The sequence below is a fragment of the Pseudophryne corroboree genome, chromosome 7, assembly GCF_028390025.1.
Source record: "Pseudophryne corroboree isolate aPseCor3 chromosome 7, aPseCor3.hap2, whole genome shotgun sequence".
NCBI lineage: Eukaryota > Metazoa > Chordata > Amphibia > Anura > Myobatrachidae > Pseudophryne > Pseudophryne corroboree.
The window spans coordinates 286,360,866-286,379,035 of record NC_086450.1 but is presented as its reverse complement, the minus strand read 5'-3'; the positions used below and the strand labels follow the sequence as shown (position 1 = coordinate 286,379,035).

Below are 18,170 nucleotides of genomic sequence, written 5' to 3'. Positions count from 1 at the left end.
AACCGCTCACATTAGCTTTTCTATCCATTACATCCCCACTGTATAGTCCACACATAACCGCTAGATATTTTCTTTATCTTCACTTTCCCTTTCTCTTGTTCATCATTGCTGTGCTGTGATCTCATGCAGCCCACCAAGAACCTTTGCAATCTGGTGGACAACTATGCAATAGATCACACCTATCCTTGTGTATCAATGTGTATTTCCCCCATAGATTGTAAGCTTGCAAGCAGGGCCTTCCTACCTCTATGACTGTTTGTTATTACCCAGCTTTGTCTTCTCATTGTGTACGGTTGTATAGCGCAATGGAAATTGCTGCGCTATATAAGAAACTGTTGATAAATAAACAATAGAAAGCTGCAACTTACAGGGGCTATAACATGTGGGAGTGTCCTCTTTTGCACTGGTGGGGGGGGGGGTATTGTTCCACCCCCCCCCCCCCTCAAAATAAAAATTATAAATGGATTTTAATTACCTACCGGTAAATCCGTTTCTCGTAGTCCGTAGAGGATGCTGGGGTCCACATCAGTACCATGGGGTATAGACGGGTCCACCAGGAGCCATGGGCACTTTAAGAGTTTAACAGTGTGGACTGGCTCCTCCCTCTATGCCCCTCCTGCCAGACTCAGTGTAGAAACTGTGCCAGAGGAGACGGAAATACACAGATAGTGGTGAGATTCACACCACCTCACACATAACCAGGCAAACCAAGCAAACCAGCTTGAAAAAGTCAGTGACAGCTGAACAACAGTACTTAAACAAGTAACAATGCAGCACTTAACCAAGTAACAAAGTCGTACTGAACTTAAGTAACTTATAGCAGGAGAACGAAGCGCTGGGCGGGCGCCCAGTATCCTCTACGGACTACGAGAAAAGGATTTACCGGTAGGCAATTAAAATCCTATTTTCTCTTACGTCCTAGAGGATGCTGAGGACCACATTAGTACCATCGGGATGTATCAAAGCTCCCAGTATGGGAGGAAGAGCACAGAGGCTCCTGCAAAACTGAATGACCAAACTGTAGGTCCTCAGAGGAAAAAAGTATAGAACTTGTAGAATTTCGCAAATATGTTTGACCCTGACCAAGTAGCCGCTCGGCAAAGCTGTAAAGCTGAATCAACCCGGGCAGCCGCCCAGGAAGAACCCACCTTACGAGTAGAGTGGGCCTGAACAGATTTAGGACACGGCAATCCTGCCGAAGAATAAGCATACTGGATAGTGAACCTGATCCAGCGAGAAATCGTCTGCTTAGAAGTAGGACACCCAATCTTATTGGGAGCATATAGGACAAACAGAGAATCTGTGACGGAAAATTCTCTTCACATAAATCTTCAAAGCCCTCACAAGATCCAAGGACTTTGAGGTAATTGAGGAGTCAGTAGCCACTGGCACCACAATAGGTTGGCTGATATGAAAAGCCGACACAACCTTAGGAAGAAACTGCCGACGCGTCCGGAGCTCAGCTCTATCTTCATGGAAAATTAAGTATGGGCTCTTGTAAGACAAAGTCCACAGTTCAGACATGCCTAGCAGATGCCAATGCCAACAGTGTGACCGCCTTCCAAGTGAGAAACTTGACCTCGATCTCTTGTAGAGGCTCAAACAATTCGACTGCAGGAATTGCAACACCACGTTAAGATCCCAAGGTGCGGTAAGAGGCACAAAGGGAGGCTGGATGTGCAGGACCCCTTTCAAGAAAGTCTGAACCTCAGGGAGGGAAGCCAATTGTTTCTGGAAAAAAATGGACAAGGCCGAAATCTGGACCTTTATGGAGCCCAAACGCAGGCCCACATCCACACCTGCTTGCAGGAAGAGGAGAAACCGTACAAGCTGAAACTCCACCGTAAGAAACTTCTTGGATTCACACCAAGACACATACTTTTTCCAAATGCGATGGTAATGTTTAGACGTTACTCCTTTCCTAGCCTGGATCAGGGTAGGAATAACCTTGTTCGGAATGCCTTTCCGGGCTAAGATCAGGTGTTCAACCTCCATGCCGTCAAACGTAGCCGTGGTAATTCTTGATAAGCAAACAGCCCCTGTTGTAGAAGGTCCTCTTGAAGAGGAAGAGGCTTCGGATCTTCCAGCAGTAACTCTAGAAGATCCGCGTACCAAGCTAGTCTTGGCCAGTCTGGAGCAATGTGAATCGCCTGAACTCTTGTTCTTTTTATAAGTTTTAGAATCTTTGGGATGACTGGAAGTGGAGGAAACACATACACCGACTGGAAGAGCCACGGAGTTACCAGTGCTTCCACCGCCACTGCCTGTGGGTCTCTCGACCTGGAACAGTACCATCGAAGCTTCTTGTTGAGGCAGGAGGCCATCATGTCTATTTGAGGGACGCCCGAAAGACTTGTCACCTCTGCGAACACCCCGGGTTGGAGTACCCACTCTCCTGGATGGAGATCGTGCCTGCTGAGGAAGTCCGCTTCCCAGTTGTCCACTCCCGGAATGAAAATTGCCGACAGCGCTATCGCGTGTTTTTCTGCCCAGAGGAGGATCTTTGAAACCTCTGCCATTGCAGCTCTGTTCTTTGTTCCGCCTTGTCGGTTTATGTAGGCCACCGTCGTTACGTTGTCCGACTGCACCTGAATGGCCTGATCTTGCAGAAGATGCGCCGCTTGTAAAAGGCCATTGCACACGGCCCTTAGTTCCAGAATGTTTATCGGAAAGGATGGTTTCCAGACTTGATCACCTTCCTTGGAAGTTTTCTCCTGGTGACCGCGCCCCAGCCTCTGAGACTTGCATCCGTGGTTAGAAGGATCCAGCTCTGAATCCCGAACCTGTGGCCCTCGAGAAGGTGAGGCATATGCAGCCACCAGAGGAGTGAAATCCTGGCTTTCGGTGACATACGAATTCTCTGGTGCGATCCCGACCACTTGTCCAGGAGATCCAGTTGGAAGGACCGTGCATGAAATCTTCCATACTGTAGAGCCTCGTATGAGGACACCATCTTCCCCAGAATGTGAATGCACTGATGAACCGATACCTGGGCAGGCTTTAAGACCTCCCGGACCATTTTCTGTATCAGCAACGCTTTCTCCACCGGTAGAAATACCCTCTGCACTTCCGTGTCGAGGATCATCCCTAGGAAAGACAATCTCCTTGTTGGCTCCAAATGTGACTTTGGAAGATTCAGGATCCACCCATGATCCCCTGAGTAGTCGAGTTGCGATTACAATGGACTGTAACAATTTCTCCCTGGACGACGCTTTTATCAGCAGATCGTCCAGATATGGAATTATGATCACTCCCTGCTTGCGGAGGAGTAGCATCATCTCAGATTTGATCTGTTGGACTGTCACGATCAATTCCAGGCTCTGCCATTCGACCTAGCCACGACATCGAGGGTGTTCACCAAGGTAATGGCAGAGCCTGGAATTGATCGCGACAGTCCAACAGATCAAATCTGAGATACGCCTGGTGTGGGGGCCAAATTGGAATGTGAAGGTACGTATCCTTGATAACCAGTGATACCAGGAATTCCCACTCCTCCAGACCGGAGATCACCATCCTCAGAGATTCCATCTTGAACTTGAATTCCCTCAAATAAGGATTTAATAATTTGAGGTTCAATATTGGTCTAACCGAACAGTCTGGTTTCGGTACCACAAATAGGTTGGAGTAAAAACCCTTGTTTACCAGATGAGGTGGAACTGGAATAATGACATTTGCCTTTTCCAATTTTTGAATGGCTTCCTGCAGGATAGCCCTTTCTGTCAGCAAAGGTGGTAAGCCCGATGTGAAGAATCTGTGAGGTGGGAGTTCTTGAAACTCCAGTCTGTACACCTGGGATACAACATCTTGCAACCAGGGGTCCAGGCCGGAGGACACCCAGACCTGACTGAAATTTCGCAGACGAGCTCCCACCTGTCCGATCTCCAGGCTGGGAGGTCCACCGTCATGATACGGATTTTGAGGAAACAGAAGCCGGCTTCTGTTCTTGGGAACCTGTCGGTGGAGGTTTTCTGGATTTTCCCCGACCACTTCTGAAGAAGGTGGAAGAGACTTTGGACGTCTTAACCTTTGCAGTCTGAAAGGACTGCATCATAGACATAGAAAAGGACTTCTTTGCCGTCGGAATGGCTGATGGAAGGAAGGTTGACTTACCCGCGGTTGCCGTGGAGATCCACGCATCCAAAGCCTCCCCAAATAGAGCCTGACCTGTGAAGGGTAGTTTCTCCACACTCCACGCCGAGACAGCCATGGAAGATGTCCGTGCATTCAGATTACCAAGGTCCTTCATGGCCTCCACCACGAAACCTGCGTCATCCTGTATGTGACGTAACACAAGCGACAGTGGGCCTTAGTGCCACTCCTGACGCAGTGTATATGGTTTGAGCGTTGCCTCAATCTTGCGGTTTGCCGGGTCTTTCAAAACGGTAGACCCGGGGAAGGTAAAACCACCTTTTTAGACAATCTAGATACAGATAGGGGGCCTAATTCTGAGTTGATCGCAGCAGCAAGTTGGTTAGCAATTGGGCAAAACCATGTGCACTGCAGGGGGGACAGATATAACATGTGCATAGAGAGTTAGATTTGGGTGGGTGTGTTTAAACTGAAATCTAAATTGCAGTGTAAAAATAAAGCAGCCAGCATTTACCCTGCATGGAAACGAAATAACCCACCCAAATCTAACTCTCTCTGCACATGTTATATCTACCCCCCCTGCAGTGCGCATGGTTTTGCCCAGTTGCTAACAAACTTGCTGCTGCGATCAACTCAGAATCACCCCCAGGGTTTTTTTCCCACTTTTTCCTATCCTCTTCAGGGAAAGGAAAGGCAAAAAGAACCCTCTTTGGGATCGGGATTTTTTTCTCCGCGTTTTCCCAGGATTTCTCAAATAATGCGTTTAATTCCTTAGACACAGGGAAGGTAAGGGAGACTTTCTTATGGTCAGTAAAATAAGCCTCCTCGACCTGTTCAGGAACTTTGTCAGTAGTGTGTAAAACGTCCCATATAGCCTCAATCATGAGCTGCTCCCCCTTTGCAAGGGAGGCCTCCCCACTCAGTATATCCCCATCACCGTCCCCTGTATCAGAGTCGGTATCTGTGTCAACTTGCATTATTTGGGTAAGAGCATGCTTTTGGGGGCATATACCAGGGGATTTAGAGGAAGTAGTGGGAGTTGAATATGACAAAACCTCTACAGATTGAAATCTGGTATATCATCCCCTTAATAGAAGCCACCCACTGGGGGTTCGGATTCAGAAGGCTGAGACAGTATATTGCATTCCTGAGTACATGGAATAGACTCCTCTGGAGAAGATACATACTCTGCAGCACAAGACACAGAGTCCCTGGACATTGTAATGTGAGATATATAACATACACACACAGGAAAACGTCAGACACAGTTTCCCCCAAGTACCTTCAGAGAGACACAGAGTTCAGTAGACAGCACACACAGCGCCCAGTAGGCAGTTATAATAATAAGAGCCTGGCGCTGACTGAGAAACCTTAATAGATTACTCAGTTAATGTTGTAAATAAAACACTCTACCCCCTTCTACACCCCCTGGTACCGTACAGGATAGCTGGAGTGATGTGGAGGATCAGCGCTCCCTGTCAGTGTGTCTGTGTTTGTTCTGCAGGGGGAAAATGGCTCTGAAGAGTGCTGGATCCGCTCTGAGGAAAAGCTCCACCCCCTTGTAATGGCGCGTCTTCCCGCACTTTTAAATCTTTATACTGGCCTGAGGTAATAAACGCTGGCAGTAAACACAGTCCCTAAAAGCTAGTGACCAGTTTTCTGGCCCAGGGCGCCCCTCACAGCACTGCACTGTATGCCTCTGAGCCCTCCGGAGCACAGCGCCTACCCTGATGCCGTCATTCTCACCAGCTCCCCGCTTGTCGAGTCACCGGTGTCCTACTCACCACCGCGATCTTCTGGCTCTGTTAGGGGGTGGCGGCATGCTGCGGGAGCGACAGTGTCCTGTCAGCAGAGATAGTGGCCATTAACCTCAAGGGTTGGACACTACTCCCCCCCCCGCCAAGTGCCACGAAGCAGGGAGGCTGTTGCCAGCAGCCTCTCTGTGCCTAACATCTCTTAAAAAAATAATAAAACCAGAAAAGCTCTAGGAGCTCCCCTAGCTGTGACCGACTCCTCCGGGCACACTTTCTAAACTGAGTCTGGTAGGAGGGGCATAGAGGGAGGAGCCAGCCCACACTGTTAAACTCTTAAAGTGCCCATGGCTCCTGGTGGACCCATCTATACCCCATGGTACTAATGTGGACCCCAACATCCTCTAGGACGTAAGAGAAATTATATATATTTTAACACATGGGGAGGGGACTTTACTGGGCGTGAGGGTGGGGGTTGATAATGCAGGAGATCTTATGCCGCTAAGAGGAATATTTCTAATGGTGAAAAGGAAGTAAAATTACAATGGGGCATATGGACATTGGGGGGTGGGGGTATAGTTTTTTTTCCAGTAAAATATATAAAAAATGTTTTTAATACTTTTAAAGTTTATTAAATAAAACAAAAAGCTGTGAGGTTTTGGCATGTCATGCAGAATTAACTCTCCCCCTAACCCACTACAATAAGTTAAATGTGCATTCCAAAATATCCCCTTTAGACTGTAAGCTCTCATTAGCAGAGCCCTCTTCCTTCATGTGCTTTTCCTCCCCACTGTGTACCTTGGCACCTAACCCTTGGGTTCAGCCGTCCTGCTACTTATTTCAGTATTATGATGGCTGTTGCAAAAATGTTTATAAAACATGTCCTTTCCTGCAGTGCTCTGGTTCTGTACTTTGTAAGGCACTGCTGACCCTTCGTGACGCCATATAAATAAAGGATGATAATAATAATAAAAAATAATATAAGGGTGGGTGTGAAGAATATACATGTACAACTAGTCACATAAATGTTCTAGTAGTATATAGAATTAAAATATGCATCTATATATTTGGATGTAGCCAGAATTCTATATATGGTATAAAGAAGATATGGAATGACTATCTATGAACTCTGGTAAATGCTAAAATGGCCAGAGTTTTAATGGCAAATAATAAAATTGCTGATGAGCTGTTAGATGGATCAATGTCCTGATGACAGTACAGTTACACTACACTATTATTATTTATTACCAGTTATTTATATAGCACACACATTCCGCAGCGCTTTACAGAGAATATTTGGAGATTCACATCAGTCCCTGCCCCAGTGGAGCTTACAAACTATATTCCCTACCACATGTACACACAGACACATTCACGCTAGGGACACTTTTGTTGTAAGCCAATTAACCTACCAGTATATTTTTGGAATGTTGGAGGAAACCAGAGTACCTGAGGGAAACCCACGCAAGTACGGGGAGAATATACAAACTCCACACAGTTAGGGCTATAGTGGGAATTGAACCCATGACCTCAGTGCTGTGAGGCAGTAATGCTAACCATTACACCATCCATACACTACACTGTATAAAGGTCTCTGCAATAACTGCTTGTAGTAATCAGACCCGATGCGTGGATTGTGTATATCCACATTGTTTGTGTGGGTGTCTTCCGGGTGCTCTAGTTTCTTCCCACATTCCAAATAAAAAAACAGATATGTATTTGACCTTTTTTTTTTTGGCTTCTCACATGTCAATATCCATAAATATTTATGTCATACCACATACACACATTTCCTGAAAAGTGTTATTTTGCTTATTTCTCCTCAGAAGGACAAACACAATAGCAGACACAATACAGGTTGAGTATCCCATATCCAAATATTCAGAAATACGGAATATTCCGAAATACGGACTTTTTTGAGTGAGATAGTGAAACCTTCGTTTTTTGATGCCTCAATGTACACAAACTTTGTTTAATACACAAAGTTATTATACATATTGTATTAAATGACCTTCAGGATGTGTGTATAAGGTGTATATGAAACATAAATGAATTGTGTGAATGTACACACACTTTGTTTAATGCACAAAGTTATAAAAAAATATTGGCTAAAATTACCTTCAGGCTGTGTGTATAAGGTGTATATGATACATAAATGCATTCTGTGCTTAGACTTAGGTCCCATCGCCATGATATCCTATTATGGTATGCAATTATTCCAAAATACGGAAAACTCCGATATCCAAAATACCTCTGGTCCCAAGCATTTTGGATAAGGGATACTCAACCTGTATCACCAAAACAGCCACAAAAATGCACTTATCTTGAAATTGCAAAAAATTAAACTACAGCAAACGTGTGTGTGTTTTTTTGTAACCATCCCCAAGAAATAGTTTCTGGTTCTTGCATCAGCATTAATCCACCTTTCCAAAAAGAAAAGAGAAAAAGCTGAGTTCTACATAGAGATTTTCAGAATAAAAGTTGCATATAAAAAGAATAATGCTTTTTTTCCCATCAATATATATATATTTTTTTACCTGTTTGAATGAAATGCATAAAGGGTCTCATTCTGAGCTGCACAAGTTCAAAAGCAAATGCATCTATTTTTAAAGCAAATTCTGCATGTGCTGTATCATGTATATGCACCTTGATGGAGGCTACATGTGCGGCCAATTCAGTCTGTGAAAAGGGCGTTTCTGGGTGTAAACTGGGCGGCTACCTTGTGAACACATGCAAGACATCAGTGTCCTGGGAGTGCCGTGCTTTTATGAGGGGTGTAGTATGGTATGCTGGCTGTCTGGGTCCCGGTATACAGTGCGCCGGGACCCCGACAGCCGGCAAACTGAAGACCACCCATTATGAGGTGTGCGTATGACTAAGGGACAAATGTTTCAGATGGATCGTTTGCACTCAGCATGGGGTAGATATAAGTACTGATACTAACAATGACCATTACAGCTGCAGATGTAAAGACAGTGGGTGGTGTAACCGTATGCCTGAAGCAGTGCTTAGGTAGTAAATCTGCACTGCTCTTTTCCTGCAACTCAGGATCATATGCAGTTTCCACGCTGATCAAAAAACCCATCAGTGATCAGCAACATGTCTAGGAATCCCGTTTTTGGTCAGGATCGGGAAATTGGGAGTTTTAAACTTGTTGAATATTCCCGATTACCTGACCCAAGAGTTGGGGGATTGGGAAATTGCGACAACCCGTAGCTAATTTATAGGGGGCCTTTAGAACACAATTGAATATCAAGGGGATGAATCACTAGAGGAAACTGCATGCCCATATGTAAAACATGTGATGTGATGAAGCACAAAGTAAACCTATGGTTACAGCACTCCTGCAGTAAATATACCAGCATCTCCACTTTTCCAATAAATAGTACAATATACAGTATAATTGTAATGTCTGTCATGTACCAAGTAGGTTTTCTACATAAAGTGATATTTAAGGTCTCATTCCTATCAAACAAGTGTTCCATGTGTGGGTCAATCTCCATTTAACAAGGTCCACATTGCTAGGATGGTAAATCTATGTGGCTCACATGTGAAGTAATTGGCCAAACTGAAGATGATGGAATCCATACACAATGCTATATTGTCCTTTGGTGCAGTGTAATCCAGACACTGCCTGCCATGTTTCTTCAGCTGAACCCAAACCCCCCCCCCCCACCAGGTTTCGATTATTTGGAGACTCTTACCTGCCAACCTTTATCAGCAGATCTGTAGTAAGGATAATGCTTAGTGATATGAGCGTAGATGCCACTCAATGTGAGCTGCCGATCTTTTGCATAGGAGATTGCTTGAACGATGAGCTGTGCATACGAGTATGGAGGTTTTGATTCATCCTGATGAAAGAAGAATTATAACTTACAAAATGTGAATATTTCTAATATATTCTGTAAAAGTAGTGATTTGTCCTTTTTTACGCTTTGCAAAAATTCACACTCTGACAGTCCCGATATGAATGTATTTATTAGGCCAATACCATATATATTGCCACATTTTATACCACAAAAATCCCCCAGATGCAGTACCTTACAGTGTCAGTCATGCACAGTCCTTTATTGAATTGCAATGTTGCCAGGGTTTAGTAACATAGGGCCTAATTCAGACCTGATCGCTGTGCTGCAAATTTGTAGAGGTCTATGATCAGATAGTCGCCGCCCAGGGAGAGTGAATACCCGCCTCGTGCAAGTGTGCGAATGCATGTGTATGCCGTGCGAAAACTTCAGGCAGTGGACATCTGCAAATCCGTTCGCAACTCACTCACAATCTAATAATTTTTTCATACTGTGAAGTCTGCACGTAGCCCAGGACCTACTCCTACAGTGGAATACAAACTGGCTGATCAGGGTCGGAGCCGACGTCACACACCCCTCCCACACCCCACCACTCCCCCACAGCCCAGTCTACGGACATTCCCAGAAAACACCCAGTTACCACCCCCCAAACATCCGCTTCCTGTCAATCATCTTGCATACGCCTACCTATCGAAATTTTCTCACCATTCTGTCGCTGTTTGGCGTCGCACCCGTGCATTGTGTTGCCTACGCATTCAATAATCGGCCGCTGTGCGAATTCGCACAACAGCGATCAGGTCTGAATCAGGCCCATAGTTTCAGCAATACAAACATTCCAAAAACATTGTACTCTCTCTACTCAGGACCGGCCACTGTTTGTTTGTTTTTTATTTCAATATCTAGTGTTTAAAACGACAGAAGATATTTCAGTGATTTTTTTGCTTTCCCAGATTTTGCACCAAATGTTTACAATACGTGTACTATAATTGTATACAGAAATGTATTTCATTGAAGAAAATGAAAGTTAATGCTGTTTTACACAATAGTTTATAGATAAAAGGAATAATACATGATTAAAAAGAATTGCTCTCTGATACAATATGAGCAGCCTTTAGTATAAGTGCCACCTTTGTTTTAATGAAATACTGATGTTTTAGTGGTTGAACCTTGGACGGTAATACATCTGTCAAAAACGCACAGATTTATGTTGTTAAGTAGTTTTTCCTATCCAAGACCCAGATCAGTCAGTGTGTTTCATGGTGTATCGCATGGTTTTGTCAATTTCTGTTGGAATGCACGCTCTGATTCCAATGATTTGGAGTAGAGAAAAGAGGATTTTATTTACCTACCAGTAAATCCTTTTCTCGGAGTCCATAAGGGATACTGGGGTCACTTAGTATGATTGGGTATAGATGAGGTCCAAAGGAGCCGGTGCACTTTAAATTCTTTAAACAGGGTGTGCTGGTTCCTCCCCTCTATGCCCTCCCCCACAGCCCAGTCTAGGAAAACTGTGCCCGAAGGAGACGGACATACTTGAGAACAGGAACATGACAAGAGAACAAGTTGTGAGAGTAACGAAACAGCACACAGCAGAACAAACAACCAGCAACAGCCAGTGAAACAGAAACAGCAACAGCTGATTCAAACAACTAACCACAACAACAAAACTTGCAGAAAAGTCGAAGCACAGAGGCGGGCGCCCAGTATCCATTATGGACTCTGACAAAAGGATTTACCGGTAGGTAATTAAAATCCTCTTTTCTCTATCATCCATAAGGGATACTGTGGTCACTTAGTACGATGGGGACGTCCCAAAGCTCCCAGAACGTGCTGGGACGCCTGCAGTACCGTACATCCGAATTGGGCATCCTTTGTAGCCAGGGTATCAAACCTCTAGAACTTGACAAATGTGTTTGTCCCAGACCGGGTAGCAGCCCGGCAAAGTTGCAAAGCCAAGACAGCCCGGGCCGCTGCCCCAGAAGAATTCACCAACCTAGTAGAGTGGGCCTTGATAGACTGTGGAACAGGCAAGGCTGCCGAAGAGTAGGCCTGCTGAATGGTAAGCCTAAGCCAACGAGCAATCAACTACTTTGAAGTAGGACAACCCTTCTTTTGAGCATCATACAGCACAGAGAGGGTATCCAATTTTTGGACAGCAGCCGATCTGTGAATGTAGATCTTTAGAGCTTGCACCACATCCAAAGACTCAGGATTCAAGGAAGTGGCCAAAGCAGCTGGAACCACAATTGGCTGATTTAGGTGGAACGCAGAAATCACCTTCGGCAGGAACAGCTGGCGAGTCCTGAGCTCTACTCTGTCCTCGTGAAAGAACAAGTAGGGAATCTTGCAAGACAAAGCCCCAAGTTCCGAAACACGACCTAGCCGAAGCCAAGGCCAATAGCCACGTAAGGTACTTGTCTACCGACATCAACAGTTCAACCGAGAGGACTGTAGGAAGGTCAAAACCACGTTTAGATCCCAAGGTGCCATGGCGGCACAAAAGGAGGCTGGATGTGAAGGACACCCTGTAAGAATGTCTGGACTTCAGGTAAAGCAGCCAATTTCTTCTGGAAGAAAATGGACAAGGCCGAGATCTGTACCTTAATGGAGGCCAACTGTAGGCCCATGTCCACACCTGCTTGCAAGAAACGCAAAAAGCACTCCTGGTTGAAACCCGCAGTAGGATAGCTTCGGCCCTCACAACAGGAGACATATCGTTTCCAGATATGTAAATAATGCTTGGATGTGACAGCCTTCCTGGCTTGAGTCATGGTTGTAATAACCTTGTCCGGAATACCGTTTTCAGCTAGAGTGTTTAGCTCAACCGTCATGCCGGGTAGACGAACGGCCCTTGCTGAAGAAGATCCTCACGCAGTAGCAGAGGCTAGGGGTCTTCCACTGCAATGGTCAGAAGATCTGCGTACCAAACTCTTCAAGGCCAATCGGGGGCAATTAGAATTGCCTGAACACCCTCCCTTCTGATTCTTTTTAGAACCCTGGGAAGTAACTGGATCGGAGGAAAGAGGTACTCCAGCTGGTAAGCCCATGACATCGTCAGTGCATCCACAGCCACCGCCTGAGGTTCCCTTGTCCTAGAGCAATAGCGCCGCAGCTTTTTGTTGAGCCGAGAGGCTATCAGATAGACCTGTGGACAGCCTCACTGATCTGTTATCAGTCGAAATACCTGTGGATGGAGTCCTCACTCTCCTGGGTGTAGGTCATGACTACTTAGGAAGTCCGCCTCCCAGTTGTCTACTCCCGGAATGAATATGGCCAATACCACCCTTACCTTCCGTTTTACCCAGAGGAGTATTTTGGATACCTCCTGCATGCAGGCCCTGGTCTTTGTCCCTCCCTGCCGATTGATGTACACCACTGCCGTGGCGTTGTCCGACTGAACCTGTATGTTTCGACTTTGAAGCAGGGGAGACGCCTGTAGCAGAGCATTGTAGATCGCTCTGAGATCCAGGATGTTTATTGGAAGAACGGCTTAGTAGCCTGACCACCTGCCCTGGAACTGTGCCCCTTGGGTGACAGCTCTACAACCTCGATAACCCGCATCTGTGGTTACGAGAATCTAATCCTGTATCACAAAAGCTCCGACCCTCCAAGAGGTTGGAGGACTGCAACAACCATAAGAGAGAAATCATGGCTTGCGGGGAGAGACTAATGACCAGGTGCATCTGTAGATGCGAACCCAACCATTTTCTCAGGAGATCCAGCTGGAAAATCCTTGCAAGGAATCTTCCATACTGAATCTCCTCGTAGTAGGCTACCATCTTTCCCAATAAGCGTATGCAAAGATGTACTGAGACCCGGTTCGGCTTCAACTCTGTACGAACCATCTGCTGACGCGTCCTCGCCTTGTCCTCGGAAGGAAGACCTTCTGAGCTACAGTGTCCAAGACCATACCCAGGAACCGGAGACTTTGAGTCAAGGTGGGATTTCAGTAAATTGAGAATCCATCCATCCATGATGTGACAGCAGTGTTGTCATGCGGTTTATGCTGTCCAACAGTTGTTCCTTTGATCTCGCTTTTATCAAAAGGTCATCCAGGTAGGGGACAATGTTCATCGCCTGATTCCGGAGTTGAAACATAATTTCCGCCATTACTTTGGTGAAAACTATTGGAGCCGTGGATAGGCCGAAGGGCAGCGTCTGGAACGGATAGTGTTATTATTATTATTATCATCATCATCATCATCCTTTATTTATATGGCACCACAAGGGATCCGCAGCGCCCATTACACAGTACATAATAAAATGAGCAAACAAGAAAACCGCACTTACAGTCCAGGACAAAATAGGACAGGTATAGAAAACCCAGGGATTAGGTGCCGTCAAAGGGAGTTTGCAGTATAAGATAGTGTAAGTAAGATAAGGAAAGGCACATGAGGAAAGAAGTCCCTGCTCTTGCGAGCTTCATCCAGCAGAGGAAACCTGAGGTAGCCTTGATGAGGTGGCCATATTGGAATATTGAGGTATGCATCCTTCATGTCCAGAGATACTAAGAACTCCCCCTCCTCCAGACCTGAGATCACTGCTCTCAAAGACTCCATTTGGACCGAAAAACCTGCAGATATGAGTTTAACGATTTGAGTTTTAAAATGGGCCTCACCGAGCCGTCCAGTTTCAGTATCGCAAAAATGCTGGAATAATATCCCTCGCCCCATTGTGGAATAGGCACTGGAACAATGACTTGATTCTGAATGGCCTCCTGTAAAGTAGGGCGTAGGTCCTCGGACGCCGGTAAGCCTGATCTGAAAAACCTGTGAGGCGGAGAATTTTTGAACTCCAGTTTGTAGCCCTGGGAAACCAGGTCCTTTACCCAAGCATCCTAGCAGGCGCTTCTCCAAATGATGCTGAAAAATCTCAGACAAGCTCCCACCATGAGATCCCCCAGGGACGGCGGGACACCGTCATGCTGAGGACTTTGAGGAGACAGAGCTGAGGCTCCTGCCCTGAGACCCCGTGGTGGCAGGTTACCAAGACTTACCTCTGGAGCCTCTTGCCACTTTTGAGGCACCTCTGGCTCTTCCCTTATATCTTGCGGTCTGAAAGGACTGCAGGCAAGGTCCCGTGTAGGAGCGCCTAGACAGTGGAGCTGCAGATGGGAGGTACATGGATTTTCCAGCAGTAGACTTTGAAATCCATGTGTCTAACTCACCTCCAAAAAGCTAATCTCCTGTGAAAGGTAAAGCCTCCACACTCCTCTTTGACTCTGCGTCCGCAACCCACTGGCGGAGCCAGAACACCCTGCGTGCAGAAACCACCATGGTAGAAGTACGAGCATTAATAATGCCTATGCTTTTTATGGTTTCACAAGGGAAACTAAACATATCCAGGAATCTGCTAATCAACATCACCATTTCTGCCAGGGATTTATCTCCGGTCAGGCCCTCCTGAAGGTTACCCGCCCAGGTATGAACGGCGTGAGTCACCCAACAGCTTGCAGTAACACGCCTTTGGGAGGCTCCAGCTGCAACAAAAATAGATTTCAAGGTGTTTTCAATTTTCCTGTCCGCAGGTTCCTTTAGGCAGTAGCCCCCAGGACTGGTAGTACTGTCTTTTTTGACAGGCGTGATACCGAAGCATCTACAGCAGAGGGAGTCTCCCAGACCTTTCAACCCTCTTGAGCAAATGGGAAAGCAGCAACCAATTTCTTTGTCATCTGGAATTTGTCAGGAGAAACCCATGGCTTCCTGAAGAGCTCATCCAATTCCTTTGGATCAGGAAAGGTGACCAGCACATTTTTCTGCGCCGAGAAAAAAAGATTGCTGCACATACCTGTACGTCTCATTACCAGAATTATGCAAAACATCCCTTATTGCAAGTAAAAGAGACTCTACGCCCTGCGTCGGCAAGGAATCTTCCGCCTCCGCAGATGATTCCAGCTCCTCCTCTTTCTCTATCTCTGGCACCACCTCCTCGGATTCCGAAAGAATGTCAGGTAAACCCCTTTTTTGGGGTAGTGGAGGCGAGTGTGGGGACTGTCTGGCAGTAATTAACTCTTTGGACATGTCAGCCATCATAGTTTTAATAGCACTTAACCAAGCTGGTTCCCGTAAATCACCCTCGGAAGCCCCACTGTCTTGTGAAGGCTGACTACATTGCTCACACATGAGACAATCAGCGGGGGAGGGGGAAAACCTGGTGTGACAAGTATTACACACAACTTTTTTCACCATGCTGACAGGGAACATTTACATACACCCAAACATACACAGAGACACAGGTACAAGCAAGTCTGCCCATACCAGTATGTGTGGAGAGATTTAGAGAGGAGGGACCAGCACCAAGCCTGTAACTAACAATTTGGAAGTTAGAAGATAGGCAATTTGGTTGTATAATGCGTGAGGAGCCTAAGACAAGGTTACCACAGCGGGCTCTCCCCCTTAACTACAGCCCTGTACGAGTGTTTGGCCGTGAAGTATCCTGCTGCAGCACTGAGAGTGTAGGAAATGGCACCAGGAAGCAGCTGGTCCAGCTCTGAGGTAGCTCCTGCTATGGCGCCAGAGCTACAGGCATGTTTATACTGGCAATGTCCCCTATAATGTGTAAAAGAGGACCCAACACCTAATTTCACTCTCACGGCCAGTCTGCGCGGGGGAGGGGGGGGGGGCGCGCTATGGGATCACCCCAGAGGGAGTCCGTATGCCAGCCCCGCAACCGCTGGCAGGACCCCTGGTGACACTCACCACTCTCTGGTCTTCAGGCTCTGTGCTGGGGGTGTGCGGCTGGAGCGAGATGCCTGCGGTACACTGACCCCCAGGACCGTTGTCCTGTCTGTGGGATCCGACTCAGCACCTCCAGGAGGCTGGTGTCTGCCACCCCCCAGCGTCCCTCCGTGCAGGTAGGCTAATGCCCAACAGTCTACCTGAAAAAAATAAAAAAGTTTTAAAATAAACTGAAGAAAAATCTTCTGGAGCTCCAGAGTGTGCATCCTCTCCTGAGGGCACATTTTTCTAAACTGGGCTGTGGGGGAGGGCATAAGGGGGGGGGACCCGGACCCTCTGTTTGAAGAATTGAAAGTGCACTGGCTCCTTTGGATCCCATCTATACCCTATCGTACTGAGTGACCCCAGTATCCCTTATGGATGATAGAGAAATTATGTAATAAAGAACTTTAATATCATGATGTTACACACTTGTTGATTTAGTGATCATGGGCGCATTGTTAAATCGGATTTACTGGCGAGTTCTATGAGAACTGGATTTATAGTGTTTTTTTCATGCCAAGTTCTGTTGTGCTTCATATAGACTTAAGGACCCCATACACTTATGCAACTTCTCCGAGGGGAGAAGTCACATAGGATTACATTGAGCTCCACAGCAGCTTCCCAGATAACAGGATCACATACGATACATCGTATGCGGCCCTTTTGCATACGATGTATCATATGTGTTTCCAACCAAGGCTCTGGGACGTGACAAATGTATAGAGCAGCCCTTGTGATCTCCGACTCCGATCCGATGAGCACAGGACCGCACATTGGGTCGGAATCCGAGGTAAAACACCTGCAATTTGACACTTTTCACCCAATTTCTCGGCCCAATCCATCGAAATCGGCCCAAATTGCACAAGTGTATGGGCACCTTTATTCGCACACAGATATACAAGTGTGGCAAATGGGACATTCACTTACATTCAGCGATATAAGACTTGTATGTAATGTCTACGTGTATATTGTAATGGAGTCTGTGACACAACATGGCTGCCAGCCTGTCCTCTAAGTGAACTCCTAGCTACCCAGATATGGGAGTAGAGGACACTGATGTATAGTGGAGAGTCAAAGGTTAGAAACCTGACCTCTTGAAAACTTAAAAGAAAGACAGCTGTTGAAAGTGAAGCCATAGTAAATCTGGTTTCTCACTACCCAGGTACATGGCATTGAGAGAGTTAAGGAAACGGTGGGGGCTGCAGCTGTGAGAGGGTTATATCTGCTCCTCTCACACAGACTGTGTTGTTCATTTCTTGAGGAACACAGCTAAGAGCTGGGAATGCACCATTTATCTCATTGTGAAGTTCCTCCACACAGAAGGCTTACCTGCTGTTGAGTAAGTTTGGTTTTCTGAAATTATTCTCCCTTTTGTTTTATTTGAAATTGTATCCTGATCTGTGTGTACTAAATATTTTTCATAATCTTTGTAACTCTTTTTTTGTAACTAAAGCTGGCCATACATCAGGACGATATCTTTCCAACCAGCCAACTAGTTGGCTGGTTGGAAAGATAATGTGGCAGTGTGTGGGAGCAAACGATTATCAGCCGTTTGCTCCCACACGCTGAAAAACGGACAGAAACGGTCTGTCCAACTAGTTGGGAAAATCAAACCTGTTTGATTTTCCCAACCAATCGTTCAGGTGTAGGGGAAACTTTCCCCCCAACTGAACGATAAGTAGGCGGACACTGCCTGCTAGTGTCCGCCTACTGTGCCGGCAGCATGAAAAGGCCCCCCCCCCCAATCACCTGCGGGCTGTGCAGTGCGGGGCCTGAAAAGGGGGCGGAGCTACGGCGGCACGAGG

At 46.3% G+C, this 18,170-nt stretch overlaps 1 protein-coding gene across 2 annotated transcripts in view; it reads right to left on the bottom strand.

Moving 5' to 3' along the window:
- FOXK1 (forkhead box K1) overlaps positions 1-18,170 on the bottom strand; it is a 288,084-nt gene that overhangs the window by 96,208 nt on the left and 173,706 nt on the right. For both annotated transcript variants that reach the window (XM_063934189.1, XM_063934188.1), the window contains exon 4: positions 9,545-9,691. In XM_063934189.1, coding sequence (XP_063790259.1) covers positions 9,545-9,691 — 147 coding nt within the window. The remainder of the gene's footprint in view (positions 1-9,544; positions 9,692-18,170) is intronic.